At 36.9% G+C, this 17,585-nt stretch overlaps 3 protein-coding genes across 3 annotated transcripts; 1 reads left to right on the top strand and 2 right to left on the bottom strand.

The window, feature by feature from the left end:
• Positions 1 to 849: 849 nt before the first annotated feature.
• LOC113567720 (olfactory receptor 13C4-like) lies at positions 850 to 1,802 on the bottom strand. The gene is given in 2 exon segments (XM_026995814.2): positions 850 to 1,622; positions 1,625 to 1,802. Coding segments are annotated over 2 exon segments (951 nt in total).
• Positions 1,803 to 9,086: 7,284 nt separating this feature from the next.
• Positions 9,087 to 10,031, bottom strand: LOC118242563 (olfactory receptor 1M1-like). Its single transcript, XM_035534339.1, has one exon. It carries the CDS (start codon positions 10,029 to 10,031, stop codon positions 9,087 to 9,089), a length of 945 nt encoding a protein of 314 aa, XP_035390232.1.
• Positions 10,032 to 13,683: 3,652 nt separating this feature from the next.
• Positions 13,684 to 14,670, top strand: LOC118242532 (olfactory receptor 2AT4-like). The gene has a single exon (XM_035534100.1). It carries the CDS (start codon positions 13,684 to 13,686, stop codon positions 14,668 to 14,670), a length of 987 nt encoding a protein of 328 aa, XP_035389993.1.
• Positions 14,671 to 17,585: the final 2,915 nt, after the last annotated feature.

The raw sequence follows: 17,585 nt of genomic DNA, 5'->3' as shown, positions 1-17,585 counted from the left end.
ATCCAGTTTTTTAAATTTTGTTTAGTTACATTAATTTTTGTAAGTGAACAAATCTGTGTGAACAGACCTGCCCTGGCTGGACACTATTGTGGCTGAAAAGGAATCTTCGCCATTAAACGAAAGAGCATTTTCAAATGAAAAATATGTTTACATGTGAGAGAAAAATAGATAGCACAGGATTTAAACAGTAGCTTTACAGTGGGGGGTCCAACAACAGTGCAGGGCAGGCATATTTAAAATGGCCCAAGCACAATATCTCATTCAAGTATTTTCAGTTTATATTGCATTTTAATTCTTTTTTTTTTAAGTTTTAAAAATGAGGTTAAGAATGAAATGGTCAGTAAAGTCTTATATATTTATTCACTGTGTAAAGGTGACACATGCCAAACCACTTTAGTTAGCTATCAGCATGGCTGGAAAAATATAAGAATATAAACGTAAATTGTTGGCCTTCTGGAATTAGTTATAAACTTAAAGTATCATTACCTACTTTGAATTATATTTGAATTAATAGATAGTTTTATATTTTAATATTTTGCCTGGGAAAGAAAGGTCGTCAATGAAATTAAGGAGAGTGACTTGGTGGGGGTGACATTAATTGCATCTGGTGATCACACAGTCCTGAAAACTAAGGTGGCCTCCATACTAGCAAGACATTTGGAATGCCTACAGAAAAAAACCGTCTACTCTCACACCGTAGTCACACCATAAGCATACATACCTGTTATCATTTCCAGTCATTGTTCTGATAAAATATATGTGGTCAGTGGAGATAATAAAAATTTTTGCACCCAAAATAACCAGTGAGAATATAGTTAAAGATAAAGGTCAATACAAAACCTTTGGGATTTATTGTCTTCTTTGTTTGGCTGGACCAACTTTTGATATAATTCTCAATATTTTACTTCTGATCTCTTTAGTTCTAAAACAGTATACAAAAGGATTTACCAATGAAGGACCAAGAATTGTTCCAACTCTCAAGCCATGTATTTGCTCCATTGTTAAGGCTAACCCAATCCTGGTTAGGCCTGTTAGTATGAAGATAGGTCCGTAATAGCAGACTATAACTATCAAGTGACTTAAGCAAGTACTGAACACTTTTTTCTTGTTACCCTTTGAGTTCATTCTGACGACAGTAATAACTATCCTAAGATAAGACATGCAAATAAAACTAAAAGAACCAATCATAAGTATGAAGGAACACATTGAAATCAAATTAAAATATGGAGTTGGATCTATACAAGTTGCACTTACAACAGCTGCATAATCACAAAAAGCAAACTTCAGACTTGAGTAACACAATGGCAGAGGTAGCACTGTACCAGGAACTATGGCCATAGAAGCAGAACCCACGATCCACAGCAAAAAAGTGAGCAGAACAGAACGAAAATTTGTCAGAATAGAATGATACCTCAGGGGATTGAGTATAGCAATTAAACGGTCAAATGCCATGGCAGAAATAGTGAACAGCTCCATCACAAAACCTAAACCAAAAGCAAACATCTGAACAATGCATGGTCCATACGATATAGATTTATAGCCAACTATAAGGATACCTATCATAGTTGGACATGAGCTGGTAGAGTAGAGCATGTCTACAATTGCCAAATTGCAGATAAAAGGTACATTGGCTGGTGCAGTCGTTTATCCAAAACAATAAAGTATATATTTGCAAAGTTGGCAAGCATAACAACAATGTATATAATGAATATGATAATACCCACAATTGTTGGTTTTTCTAAAGTATCAAAACCTGTTATAACAAATTCAGTAATAATTTTTCTAGAAACATTTTCAACCATAGTTCAGTGTGTTTTCTGTGCCAGTGTGAAGAGCAAAAAAGGCCTTTTGTAGTTATTTTTTAATTATCAGTTGAGTGTCCAAAGTAATCCTGTTCTTTATCCTTTTTTTTCAAAGTCTTTGAAAACACAGATCCTGTTTGGGGATTTATACAGCCTACTTCAGTGTCAGATCAACTGTGATTACAAAAGCTGACTGCTGAAGACCATTTATATAGTTCAGTATGATTTTGCTCTCTGGTTTACCACGTGTCTGTGCACACTTCCCAATTCCGGGTAGGAGGGGCATGTTAGAAAGATGCACAATTATCTAAGGAAGATCTATAGATTGTTTATAGAACCATATTTAAAAAGAATGAAAGCAGTAGTCCTATTTAAATACAATGTGTGTGTGAATGTGTGCGCATGCCCAGTGGTGGATGGTGCTCTGTCTTTGTTGTTGTCCTGTCTCCCCCCTGAACCCTATTCAGCCCCCCACGTGGGGACACCTGTTCGCAATTGGCTGCCACTTGTCACTGGCGTGTGACTGGATGTAAAAGCTATGTGTGTCAATCGTAAAGCAACTGTGGTTTCTTTGAAATACACTATATAAATATATAACTTCATTAATTTATTCATTTGAAAAGTCTTCAGATTCACTGAACTGTAAAATTGTGCCAGTTTTTTGCCACTGCAGTATTCCCCTGAGGCCAATTCCTACCAAACTTGGCAGATGACTTCATAAATGTGACATTGTAAATAGTTGCCAAATACAGTGATAATCGGCCTATGACTTTTAATGTTTAGTTAATTGTACCTAAACACCTATTGATTGAGGTACTGCAGCCATGATTCAACATGATTTGGAATGATTTTTCAGAGAGAAACTGCTGATTAGTTTTGAGATGACTGGGCAAACACTTAGGATAAGTATGAAAAATACATTTTCAAATGATCAGCGATAGCCAAAAACTGGTAAGTTTTTTAACTGAAACAAAGTTAAATTTTTTCAGTTAATAAGTTATGCTTAGAACACCTTAGGAAGCAGCATGTAAAGTTGTTGCTCAATCAGACCAGTGAAAAATATTTATTTGCATGTTAATAGCACCTGCTATTGGCCAAACTGCCAAATTTGGTCACCTACTTACAAATCAATATAGGTGTAGAGCTTTAAAATAAGAAGAAATGTGATCCACCTATTTAGGTATTAAAGCTGTTTAAGTAAAGAAAGCTCTGTCCCAGCACTGCTGATTAACATATGACAGTCATATCATTTGAAAATGTGATCATATTTTGGATAGCATTTAAAAACTCTGTCCTGAATGCTTTTTACATCATTAAGGTTTCATGTAGGGCCCACTCATGTAGGGCCCACTCACTCCACTCATAATCAACACCTTTAACCAACTACCTTGCAAACGTTTTACAGGTGTTGTCAGATGGACACCTCCTTTTGTCAGTGTTTCACTGAATTAAGCTCAGACCCACAGAAGACACAGCATCCCAGAGCCAATCCCCTCCAAACTTGCTTTTAAACCTCCAAACTGCCCCACAGACAATCAATCTATAATAATAATAATAATAATAATAATAATAATAATAATAATCCACCAATCCATAATGGCCTCACTGGTGAATAATGCTTACCCAACCCTAGTGGCACCATTAATACATGCTCAGAGCTGCCAGTTACGCAGAAACTTTACTATATTATAAAAGCAGACAGACATATTTACCCACTGTGCTGTCCCTGCACTGTCAATCACTCCCCAAATCATAAATCCATTGTAGCCTCCACAGTAACTATGGCTGGACTCCAAGTACTCCACTGGCACTGTTGATGCATACTCAATACAACTAGTTACATATGAATTTTACCCACTGTGCCACCAAACACCCTATAATGCAGATTCATACTGGCCTCTGTGATCACTAAGGCCGTATCTAGCCCTACTAGCACGGTAATGCATGCTCATTCTAGACATGATAGTGATATGACATTGACACTGAAAACTCTCTATGCTGTATTCTCCTGTATGAACTATCATGTTCCCTCCTCATCCATAACCACTGACTAGCCTTTTCAAGCAAAGATGGAGCAGACCTAGATACCAGATACCATACTAGATACAGATACCATAGCAAACTATTTCTACTGGCCTGATTAATGCCCTGCCACCCACATTCTCTTACGTCAGATTCTAAATCTATTTCAGCTTCTTCCTTTCAAAAGCTTCAACTGCATCATCAAATGGAATTGTTAACTCTTAAAAGTAAACTATACATTTACTTTCTGAATATAATATCATATCAGGCCTCCGTGTGGTTAATGCAATACACCACAGCACCGTCATTCACCACAACATCACCATCAATTTCCAGCCTTGTGCTTCAACCCATCTACCAGGCTGACCAAGCCAAATAACAAACAGAAACCCAACAACAGTAACAACAAGGGAAAAAAAAGATAGAAACAGGATATAAACAGAAGAAAACACAAATCTATCTCCCTAGCTACATAAACAGAAGATAAAGGGGCACTGAAACTAAAATGGCATCAAGCTCTCTATTTCCCAGCTACTTCTGAACTATAAACTAGTTACAACTATGTACAGTGATGTACCATGTGTACAAAAACAGCGGACCAATAAGAAAAGGGTCTTTGTTATTTACATTATCACTAAGCCCATGCCGGCGCAAAGGAGAAAAAAACAGCTTGTGCATGAGCACAGTAATCTGGGAGGACAGCAATGTCAACAAGTGATGTAACCCTTTGTCCATTTAAATGCACTGCAAGTCTTTCTGGGGCACTTGCTTTCAATCCTGCCAATATAACCAACTGCTTAAATTGGTTTAGGGTTTTCACAGGCAATATACAATTTCTCAAGGAATGCTGTTTGATTTTTGCGTGCTTTCTGAATCTTGGCAGTAGGCCTCAGGTACTAACTCACAGGCACGCAACACAGCAGACTCAGCTACTTGCTAATCCAATCTGCTCCAGTGAGAGCAGAACAACACTTTGGGCTTTACAAATGCCGATTTCTGGATGCGTCTCTGTATAGTTGGCCCACTGAATCTCCTCTGCACATTTGAATTCAAGATCAACGTAACATTCATTGAGCTACTCCATACCTTTATGATAGACATTTTAATTAAAGTCAGGCTTATTTATATAGCGTTTTATACAGCATGTGTTGTCACAATGAACCAAATGTTTGTTTCCAGATCCTAATGAGCAGGTCTGAAGCACAGTGTATTTTGTATGAGGGATTTCAAAACATTTGTGAATATAAAATATTTAATTATTACTTTGGTTTTTTTTTTACACATGGAGCCTTAGGAGAAAGGGAAAAAATTATGAAATAAATTAAATTAAAAAATATATATTGTATTAAGTGTTGAAGATCAACTCCCCTGAAATAAAAGTTTGTACATTAATTTCAATATATGACACACAGCCTGGATTGACTATGAGGGTCCTAGCTGCTCATTGTTCGATGTTAGGTTTTGTTGAAAAGCTTGGAGGAGCATAAACCTTTTTTACATCTGTGTTTTCAAGGTCTTGAAATGCAGTTGTTCTTATGTTTCTTTATAAAGCTGCTTCAACTTTTGAGAGAACTCTCAATATTTTATTTCTGATCTCCTTGGTTCTAAAACAGTAAATGAAAGGATTTACTAAAGAAGGTCCAATAATTGACCCAACCATCAATCCATTTCGCTGTTCCATTGTTAATACTTACACCAGTCCTGGTCAAAACTATACGTATGAATGTGGGAGCATAATAACAGACTATGACTATCAAATGACTAATACAAGTATTTAATGCTTTTTTTCTGTCCCTCTTTAAAGGCATTCTTATAACAACAACAAAAATCTTTAGATAAGACAAACAATGAAACTGAATGTTACAAAAATGAGAGTGGTTATTAAAATGGATGCATTGTTAAAAATATGGTTCGGGATCTGCACAACTTGCCCTGACAACAGTTGCAAAGTCACAAAACATGTACTTCACAGCTGAGTAACAAAATGGTAGAGGGACAATAGTAACAGGTAACAGTGCCATAATTGCACAAGCCCCCGTCCACAGTATGACAGTTATGAGAAAACCACGGCAAATTGTTAGAACAGAATGGTATTGTAAAGGTCTTCCAATAGCAATATAACGATCAATGCCATGGCTGAAATACCAAACATCTCCATCGTACTGCTCACATGGAAAATATACGACTGAATAACGCATGGTACATAAGATATGGTTTTATAACCAATGACAAGAATACAAATCATAGTTGGACATGAACTTGTACAGTAGAGCATGTCTACAATTGCCAAATTGCAGATGAAAAGGTACATTGGCTGGTGCATTTTTTTATCTGTAATAATTAAGCAAATTGTTGCAATGTTAACAGTTATAACAAGAATATACAGTATGAGCAAAATAACACCAACAGCCACTGGACTTTGCACAGTGTCAAACCCACCAAAGACAAATTCGGTGATTGCTTTTCTAGAAATATTTTGAAATGACATGATGTTTTACCTTCACTAGCAATGTTCTAGTAATTAAAATTGAATAAATTAATACATGCTTTTCTAAAAGTCAATAAAACTCTAATGTCAAATAAGCAATAATTACTGAACAAGTGTCTGTGCAGTGTTTAATCTATCTATCTTTCAGTAGACCTAATGCTTTATCTAATTTGGAAGAAAGCTGTTGAGTCCATCTTTATACAGATCAGCAATGTTTAATGAAGAAGCTCATTGGTTAATCAGACATGTGACTTTTACAATGCCCCTACATTGTATGTGTTCCCATGACATACAAATTAATGCAATTACATTTAACATTTATACTAAAAAATGACTCTTTTGATTTTTTGTTAGGTTTGCCACCCATTTTTGATTTAGTCTTGGCCATAAGAATAAAATATATTTACAAAATTTAAATTCAGTTAAATTTTATTCATATTACTTCCCATAACTAATGACTAAAATAGCTAACAAACCATTACACACTGTCACTTTCTTTCAAATAAATTATACCTTTTTCTGCCATACCTTTACATAATTGTAATATTTAAACAACAGAACACAGGAGGAAGTGTGTTGTCATGAAAAACTTCACAGCTGTTATTTGGTTTGGGCATGAGCCTATATTGAGTGCTATAGATCATATTTCTTTTATACAACAGTTCTACAAAATAAAGAAAAGATGGTGTGAAAAACCTGTGCTGTTATCATACATATCAGTATGGTTAGAACACTTCTCAACCAATCAGATTGTAAGGTTGGGACTAACTGTTGTATATTCATATTTATGGATCATGGAAGCGCTTAATGCTGTGAATTTGCCTCTTTCATAAGTGTCCTCATTTTAAAGTATCTTTCAGTTATTGTGATTTTAATATATAGTCACATGAAAAATTTAAAGAAACACTTGAATAAATAAGTTGGCAAAGAGTGCATTTGTTTCCAGAAAGGTGTGCTGCACCATACAGTTTATATATTGGCATGCATCAGAATCAAGGAAGGTATCGCAAATGATTCAAGTGACTTTGAAAGAGGGTTCATTCTTCAGTCATAAGGACTACTCATATGACTAGTGTTGACATAGAAACAAACTAAAGAGATATAGAGATATTTGCATATAGATCTATGACAAATACATTAGAAATAAGGTGTTCATGTATTTGTGTGATATGTAACATAAAACAAAAGAGTAACTTCTTCAGGTGACTGAGAATGTCAATACAGCACATGATCAGACCTTGACAGCACAAGCAGACTGTTGAAAACTGCACAGGTAAGGAGCTTGTGTCTGGGTTGCAGTGGTAGCCTAGTGGTTAAGGTATTGACTTGTAATTGTAGGATGGCCAGTTCAATCCCCATCACTGCTGAGTTCTCACTGTTGGGCCCCTGGGCAAGGTCCTTTACCATCATTTGTTCATGGTGGATTATATCATAAATGTAATTCACATTTGATAACAGTGTCTGTGAAATGAATGCACTTTTGGGAGCTCAGTGGTAACATTGCCACTAATCTACAAATGTGTGGGAAAAATATGATATGGCATGACCAGATGAGTCATCAATCACCATGTTCTTAGTACAGGTACTTGTTGGGGGATGGGCAGTGTATTTGCTGGAATTATTTGGATTAACTAGTTCCCTTAAAACTTAGACAAGGGAAATCAATGCATATCAATACACAGTTATTTAGACTGATAAGCTTTGCCCTGTGCTGGAAACCTTTGGTCCTGATTGGACTGATTTCTTCCAAGATGACTATCACCATTCACAGGCCAAGGGGGGTTACTAAATGCTTTGATCGCTATAAAAATATTTAATTCATATGCTATAGCTTTTGGTATCACTAGATCTCAACACATGGGAGGTTTTGGACTAATGTTTTATTTAGAACTTTCCAAAACCACGTCAAGATACAATTAAGCCATTCGGGACACTTAAGGTTGCCTAACACCTTAAAAAGAGACTTTGTGTTGTTATTTGGGTTTTTTTCCCTTTAATATGTGCCTGTATGTATAAATGTTTATACAAATAATTTTTATACTAAGCATAAAGTGACTGTGTCTTATTAATCTAATTAGCAAATAATTTTCTCTACATGTAGTCTTGTAACTAAGGGTTAAGTATATAAAACGTTCAAAGGAAGAAAATCAGCTGATTTATTTGAGAGTTTTCATTTCTACTCCTACCACTAGCATAATTGCTCCTATTATTCACAAACAAGTTTAGATGTATTGCATCACATAAATGTCCAAACCACATATATTTTACATACATGTAGCATTTTAGATTTGACACAATTAAGTTTCAACATAAATTATACAACATAAATGCTGAAAACATTTGGATAGTTTTAAATGCTAAATACATTTTGATTATTATTTCTGTCCCTGTATAATTGTTTTATGTTGTAATCAGATGACATGATCAGAAATCTTGTCAATAATTGTAATCATTATTTTCATCAATGAATTTTCCTATATAAACAGACATCAACATACTGATTTTAAAGTCACCTCTTACACCCTTATAACACTTCCATGCAAATAACCTGTGCCCCACAGTCCTATAAAATTAATTGTTTCACCTGGAGAAAGCAAGTTTGACTAGTTTGATGAATTATGTTAGTAAATGTATTTTATTCCAATTATAACAAATTAATTGTATCAAACAAGGATCCTCGCTGCTCAAAGCTTGAAGCCACGTTTTGCTGATAAGCTTAAAACATATAGGAAGAAACAAACCACTTTAATCTACATCTTATATGTTTGCTTTCTTCAAAATGCTGGTTCAACTTTTGAGAGAATTCTCAACACTTTGTTTCTGATCTCCTTGGTCCTAAGACAATATATAAAAGGATTTACTAAAGAAGGTCCAAGAATGGACCCAACCATCAACCCATGCCGTTCTTCCAGTGATAAAACTACACCAATTCTGGTCAAGACAATAAGTATAAATGTAGGAGCATAGTAGCAGACTATAACTATCAAGTGACTAAAGCAAGTATTGAACACTTTTTTCTTGTCACTCATTGAGGACATTTTTACAACAACAATAACTATCTTTAGATAGGAAAAGCAGATGAACCCAAAGGTTACAAAAATGATAAAGAAGGATACGACAGATATTGTGTTGAAATATGGATTAGGATCCACACAACTTGCCCTAACAATAGCCGGATAGTCACAAAAGACATATTTCAGAGTTGACTGACATAATGGTAAAGGAAGAATAGTGACAGGAATTATACTCAAAACAGCACAAGCCACCATCCACAGTAAAACAGTGATTAAAACACAACGAAAATTGGTTAGTATAGACCTATATCGTAAAGGGCTTCCTATTGCAATAAAACGATCAAAAGCCATAACAGCAATAGCAAACGTCTCCATGATGCCACACAAATGGAAAACAAACATCTGAAAAATGCAAGGCACATAGGATATGGTTTTACAGCCAACTACAAGAACACCTATCATAGTTGGACATGAACTTGTACAGTAAAGCATATCTACAAATGCTAAATTGCAGATAAAAAGGTACATTGGCTGGTGCAGACGTTTATCTAATATAATGAAATATATGTTTGCAAAGTTTGCAGTCATAACAAGAATGTACATTATCAGCAGCACAACACCAACAGCTAAAGGTCTTTGCACGGTGTCAAATCCTCCAATTACAAATTCAGTAATGCTTCCTGTAGAAATATTTTGAAATGACATTGTGTTTCTTTTCCCTATAACAATTACAACTTCTATGTGATTAGCCCTCTCTACTCTCTATAATGTGATCCAGTGCAGTGTAATGCACAAAAAAATCTAAAAAGTGCCCATGTCTTTCAATTCATCCAATATTGAAAGCAATAAAAGAAATGTATGCATTTCTTTAAAACAAATTTGCAAATTTGCTCTGGTTTGTCACATCCCCAAAGTCCCAGGTCTCAAAATCTGCCAAAAAGTACAACTGTTGGGTTTATATAGGGAGCAGTATGTATCTATGAATGTGCTCATTGGTTTATCACTTGTGTATGTTTTAACAACAACAAAAAAGAAAAAAGCTTGACCCTGATAAAACTTCACAACACCAGGAGAAGAAAACATGAGGAATCAAGGGAGAAGAGTTACATTCACATTCTTCTACTCATCTTATGCCAGCCACCTCCATCCAATAGGCAGCAGAGGAATGGATGCTTAATGATGTGTCATTCTTGTTCTGGGGTCACAGAAAATAGTCCAGGAGTAGTGGAAATATTTGAACTGCACTTTCAGTGTAGTACCTTTATTAGCAATTTTCACACTGTTTAGAGTTGCCTAGGGTTTCCTTCAATGACAGCTACAACATGTTAGAGCAGTAAGTCTGCAAAAAGACTATCCTGGTGTTAGAGAAATAACCCAGCACTAGTCCTCATGAAAATATTTATTCAGTGTGTGGTTGGTTTCATTTCAAATAGTTTTTGTAAACAGGTTTTGATCTCCCATAGTAATTGTTATGAAAGCCTTTTCTGACTCATGTCAGTATTGAGTCTAGAGCTGGTACACAAACTGTGGAATAAATGGTCACTTTGGGAGCAGTGATGAGACTGAAATGTGCAACATGTGCAAACACATTATTGTTCAGAATTAACCTCTTTAATTGATGCATGCTTCACTAACTCTGAGTCAATCAAGGTCAAGAGAGTGGTGGGATCAGCGTGGTTGTAGGCCTTAGAGTACCAAATCAAATACTAACCATAGCAGTTCCTCAAGTTTTACATTAGCTTGGTCTTTTTATTCTAAATGTTGCAGGATTGCTGAGATAGCTAAAATAGTTTATAAATTTTTATGGTTTATTATTTGTGTCATCTCTTATAAAATCCAGACAAACAATCAGCAGCTACACATAGTTTTCAGTTTGTTTGCTTGTTTTCTAGGGGTTTTGTTGTTGTTGTTGTCATTGTTAGCCTTTTTATTAATCCTGATCAATAATCTGTCAGTTGATTTTGAAGGATCACATTTCAAATACACCTTATTATAATACAAAAGTTTCATCTTACATTTGTTTCAGAATTACTCTGTGTGTGTGTGTGTGTGTGTGTGTGTGTGTGTGTGTGTGTGTGTGTGTGTGTGTGTGTGTGTGTGTGTGTGTGTGTGCGCTTGCATGCGTTTATGCTTGTGTTTGTGTGTCTGTGGGTGTTGTGAGAGTTTTGTTATGTTATGCTCTCTCCTAAGAGAAGGTATAGAGGTCTCTTTGTGTACCAGGTAGTTTCAAAGGCATTGAATCATAATGACAGATAAACATGTACTAATGAGGACTCCAGGGAACCAGACTAATTAGGACCTGTTTGTGATACTGACAGAATGAAACCTACATGCTAAAATTTCTAGTTTGGTCCCCTGTCTCACACCAAGCAGAGAGGCATAAAGTCACAAAGCAAATCATATTTCCAGAGGGATTCAGAGGACTGCCAATTTGCTGTTCTGAAAGTTCAGACTGAAACCTTTTTTCTCTCATTGTAGTGATAATTATGAATTTGGAATTCCATTGCAACAGTATATAATTAAAATTCCACTGTTTTTCCCAGCCTAATAGCATGTGTGACAAGGGTATGCTATTTAGTGAAAACACATTCATAATTCAGAGCACTGGGGAATATTTTTTTATTAATATCAGAGTTGACCTAAGGGGAATAATGAAGAAAATCACTCACAATCCCAATGGGGTGATAATCACACTGGTGAAAGAGACTGGGAATTTGTCCATGCTAATATTGCCCATTGACTGCACTGAATGCAAGAGGGACAAGAGGTTCATAATGATTTGCACATACATAACTAAATGGGGAAAAAAATAAACTCATGATTTCATTGGGCCTAATCACAGTATAGTGGCCATTGAATAATGTTGACCAGGCACCATGCAAAGATTTTCAAATAATACAATTATCCATGTTAAGACATTCCTCACATGGCCTAAGACAGCGAGTATTACATAAAGGCCTAGCTAACCTTCCCCCTCCAATTAACAGTACATGTCATAAATCACCTTAGACGGCATTACTTCTCAGGCTTCTCATTGGGGATGTCAATTAAGCAAAATGGTAGTTCGGGGTGGGGGGGGGGAAACATCCTTGACAACAACCTTCCCCCCCCCCCCCCACAGCCCTCCTAAATGGGGACTGAGTTTCCTCACTCTTGCAAGCACATGGCCCCTCTTACATAGCCACTGGCCCCAGCCTGCTCCCTCCCACCCATTTCAAGTGGTCTTGATTCACCATTGTGTAGGCACGCTCCTTTACAACACCTCCAGACCATGAGATCTGGCAACCCAGACCCGCCCCCCTCTAAGCCCACTTTGTAATAAACGTATTCCACTGGTGATACTGTAATGACATTCTCAATGACTAAGGCCATATCAAGCCTCACTGGCACCATTAATGAATGCTCAGTGTCACCAGTTCCACAGTTAGGCAACTGGGTACTTATGGCCTACATGGGTCCCTTTCCCCTGCCCATGCAGTCTGTAACAGAGATGCTGAAAATGGCAGCGAAGTGCAATTCCAGCACCTGCAGTGGTATCAACAGCCAGGTTGTTCTAAGGATGATAAGTCTGGAGACACAGGTCTGGGGAGGCATGAGAATATATTTTGAGAACCTTAGGCCTGGTCTGGAGCCAGGGGTCTAGATCTGGACACAGCTGTGCTGGCAAGAGTAACAGAAGAGTCACCACAGACTTTAGCCAGTGAGCCCAATGAGTTTCTCATCCATTTTAATGTTCAGTTCCCTGATTAACAGCTACTTACCATAGATAATTCTTTAAAGAAAAAATAAAGTTTGGGAGAAGGAACACACCTAAAACCACTCACTAAGTTTCCCATGTGTAATATCCCATTATTAGGAATTATGGAAATTCCCATCTTTTCTACATGGCTGTGTTGTTTCTTTATGCCTTCTTTAATTATCATGAAATACTTATTTAAAGTTTACAAACATGAATATGTATCACATGGTAATGTCAATAGGGAAAGTCCACAGTGATTATAAAGGGATGATTTTAGTTTGGCTGTTAGTGTCAGAAGGAAGGAAACAGACTACAGCCTCTATAAAAAACTGCTGAAGCTATCCAAAAGATATAGAGTAGAAATGGTTTGCTGAATGTTGTCAGCAGTAACATGTTTGCTTACATTGTGAACAAAACTAAAGAGGTAAGATTTCATGAGGTTTTTCAGCATTCAAATTTTACAAATTACTTTGTAGTTTCCAAAATTAAGTATAAGAAAATTACATTATATATTGAGTATACATAAAGAATGTTTGCTTCATAAAAATGTATAGTTTGAATAAACATGAGCTTGTTTTTTTCTGTGTACAAGGTCAATCTTTCTGTCATCTGACCATCATGTCTGAAGGAAACATCACCACTGTGAAGAACTTTATAATTGTAGGTTTTCCTGGACTTCACACCAACTATTACGGCATTGTATCTGCCATTATGTTCCTTGTTTATATGTGCATCTTGATAGGAAATGGAATATTTCTTAAATTATTTTCCAGTGAAAAATGTCTTAGAAAACCAATGTATTATATCATCTTAAATCTAGTTGTATGTGATGTACTATTCAGCACTACCACATTACCAAAGATTATTGCTAGGTATTGGTTCAATGATGGAGGCATCTCGTTTTTAGGCTGCTTTATTCAGATGTATTTTGTGCATTATTTAAGTTCAGTTAACTCATTTGTACTAGGCATAATGGCATTTGATAGATATGTAGCAGTCTGCAATCCACTCAGGTATACTAGTATTGTCAAAGACTCCACTATCTTTATTTTATGTATAATAGCCTGGCTGTTGGCTGAGCCATGTGTCTTAATGATGGTAATTAGGACATACCCTCTTCCTTACTGTAGTGCTAACACAATTATCAATTGTTACTGTGATCATGTATCTATCACAAAACTTGCATGCACTGACAGAACCCCCTATGGTTTTCCAGCATTTGTTTTTGCGATGGTTGTGTTGCTTTGCCCTTTGGCTTTTATTTTGTTTTCCTATAGCGCTATTATTTTGGCCATCCTTCGAATCTCAACTCCTCATGGACGGCTGAAGACTCTGTCCACCTGCAGCTCTCAGCTGATCATAATTGCCCTCTTCTTTCTACCCAGGTGTTTTAATTATTTATCTCCTTACATTGGTATCACCTTCAGTCCTGACATACAAATACTAGTTATTCTGTTATACAGCCTGCTGCCACCCATGATCAATCCACTCATCTACTGTATAAGGACCAAAGAAGTGAAAAAAATCTTAAGCAAGAATTTAGCCAGTTCATTTTTGTTTCAATTTGTTAAACAAAAGGTGCATATATCTACTATATGCAATTGATTCTTGATAACACCTATACTGTAAGAAGAAAATTATCAATTATTTTATTATTTGTAACCTTGTCAGCCAGTTAGCCCACAGACAGAACAACTGAACTATTTCAATGCTTCCGTTGTTGTGTTCAGTGGAGGGGGTCAGAATTCCACTGATGGCCTATATTAATTTTTTTCATTTTATTTAGTGCCAATCATGGACAGACTAATCAATTCCATGGTAAAATAAGACTGTGTTGTTCATTTACTGCAGAATTCATGGGACTTGGTGTAACGTCGGCCCGAGTGCCACAGGGCGCAGAACAGGACACACAGACTTCCTTGATTTAGTGAGACGTTTAATAAGACAAAACATTGATGACACTTGTGGCACTGACACATAACGACAAACAGTGTTGCCAGGAACAACGACATCTAACAGTAACAATGCCTACACATATACAATAACAGAAGCAGAAACAGTAACAATGACCAACCAAGAGGCACACACAGGTGGGGGTTTAAATAGACAGACAAACAACCCCTGCACAGGTGTGTGCCATCACGGAGGGTGTGGCTACAAACAATGGTGAAACCCCCTGCACGCCGCAGGCCATACCACGTGACTCGTGGGGGGGGAGTGTTCTGTGACACTTGGCCATGCCATGATTTGTTAATGTACTATTATACAGGTAGACACACTATAGATCAGTTGAGTGAATGTCTGTAATTAGAACATACAGAGGTCCAAGTTCATTCTTTCAATTATTTAGGGTGAACCTAACTTTAGTGGGTACAGAAAAAGATTGTTTAAGAACTTGGATAAATAAGATGACTAAAAATCCTTTTAATTTTTGCCAGTTCACCCTTTAAATCATCTAGAAAACACCTTTTTGCATTTTCTTTTGCATACATAATTTGTCATATATTCATTCTACTGTGCAGCTAGTCAGACAAGGCATGTTTTTGACGTTCCACTATAGTAAGTGACTCATAGGTAGGACAAAGAACATTATAAACTGATTTAATGACAGTGTCTCTGACTGTGTGGCATTCTGAGATTCTGCTCAAACAAGTCATCTTCTTCTGTGTAATCCTACTATTGCAGTTGCAATAGTAGGATTACTGCAGCCATACTTGCCATTAACACCATGTTAAATCTAGCAGTATGTATTATGAATTTGGCCCAAGGTGTCAACAGCAGATGTGAGGCCTTGGAGTTGTTGGAGTCGAGTGCTGTAACATGTGCTAGATAGTAGTACTCAGGAGAAGCAGTATACCAAGGGCATGCACGTTTAGAGCAATCTGTGACAATGAAGGACAACAGATCAAACTTTAACAGTCTTAGAAACATGAGGCGCTTAAATAATAGAAATGTTGCATATGTTGAGTAAACAGGGAACAGACCAACCCATAAAGGGGGAGAGTAAAGAGCTGGGATTATGTACCTATGGCAACTAGCAGGCAGGCTGGGCTGCTTGTGGCATGTGGCCCTAAGCAATGCATCAGATGGTATTTACCTCAGAGGTAGAGAAGGGGATTCCCTTACCTTGGTTTTTAAGGCTGACTCTGGTCCAGTTTGAGATGGACTGAAGATGTGATTTAGAGGTATAATAGGTACAAAGACACCATGCTACAATGGGATGGCAAGGTGAGTCAAGTTCTGGGACATGGGGCTGTGGAGACCATAAATGTCTGCTGAAGGGTCTGAGTTCTGGGGTAGACAGTAGCGGGGTACCCAGAGTCCTGGGGTAGACAGTAGAGGGGTACCCAGAGTGCTGGGGTAGACAGTAGAGGGGTACCCAGAGTGCTGGGGTAGACAGTAGAGGGGTACCCAGAGTGCTGGGGTAGACAGTAGAGGGGTACCCAGAGTCCTGGGGTAGACAGTGGGGAGTCTGCTGCCACACTGCATAGCTCAGCCAGTGGAGGCAGCAAATAGATGCATCAGGAAGACACTGCTGGGTGCCAGAGAAGAGCATCTGGTCAGGTGTTTAGTGTTGACTTCTGTATTAAGTTTAAACAAAGTGAACACCCATTTAGCACAAGCGGTACTAAAACAATAAAAGAAAAGAGAAGCATTTAGTGATAAACATATGAGAAGGTTAGCTAAGACAAAGGAGTTTCAGGGCCATTCCATAAAATTAGGATTTTTATAGATTAATATATTTGATTGATTTCATGAAGATTGCTGTAATCTTTCATTCAGTATTTGATGCATTGATAAGTTTTTATATGCATGTTTGGGCATTTTTTGTTCTGTGTATACTTTGCATTTACATCACCACAAGAAGTAGTGCTGAAATATTAGGAAAGCTTTTCAGTGATATGAACGTTTAGGATGCTTTCATTTAGCATCCACAGAAAAAACAACTTTGACTTATACACTCTTTACACTCTTCTTCACTTAGACATTTCACACTGAATTCTGAATGGTGAATTACTATTTAACGTCAAAAACAATTTGACTTATCACAGAATTAAAATCAAAACAATTGGTAGAACAGAAAAACTATTTGTTTTAGGTTTTAAAATTGTAATTATAGCCAGCTATCTCCATGGGTTCATACAAACAAAGGTCTGGGTAAATAGCATTTGTGGCCCATCATCACAGGTCCACCATTTGCAGTCTACTGTATATCCACTGTGGAATAACAGGGCACTATTTTTGATCAGAATATGGTGTAAGAAACATATGTATTTAAGTATATTTAAACCAAATGTGATGCTTTACAGTCAACTCATGGATAGACCTTCCACCAGGCAATCCTGACAAGACCTCTGCCACAATTCGTACTCTGATGCCAGGGTTGTAATACCGGCATACCAGCAAGATTTGTTGAGTGTGGTAATCAAATCACATTGGTAGTTATACAATTTAATAAAATTTCATGTATGTGTAGTTAGAATTGTATTGTTATAATTGGTTTAACACTGGTGATTATA

Source organism: Electrophorus electricus, chromosome 15, assembly GCF_013358815.1.
Source record: "Electrophorus electricus isolate fEleEle1 chromosome 15, fEleEle1.pri, whole genome shotgun sequence".
NCBI lineage: Eukaryota > Metazoa > Chordata > Actinopteri > Gymnotiformes > Gymnotidae > Electrophorus > Electrophorus electricus.
This window is presented reverse-complemented; position numbering and strand designations above follow the sequence as displayed.

Bases quoted from the DNA above. Each gene is read 5' to 3' on its own strand.
- LOC118242563 (XM_035534339.1), bottom strand. From the start codon at position 10,031: ATGTCATTTCAAAATATTTCTACAGGAAGCATTACTGAATTTGTAATT.
- LOC118242532 (XM_035534100.1), top strand. From the start codon at position 13,684: ATGTCTGAAGGAAACATCACCACTGTGAAGAACTTTATAATTGTAGGT.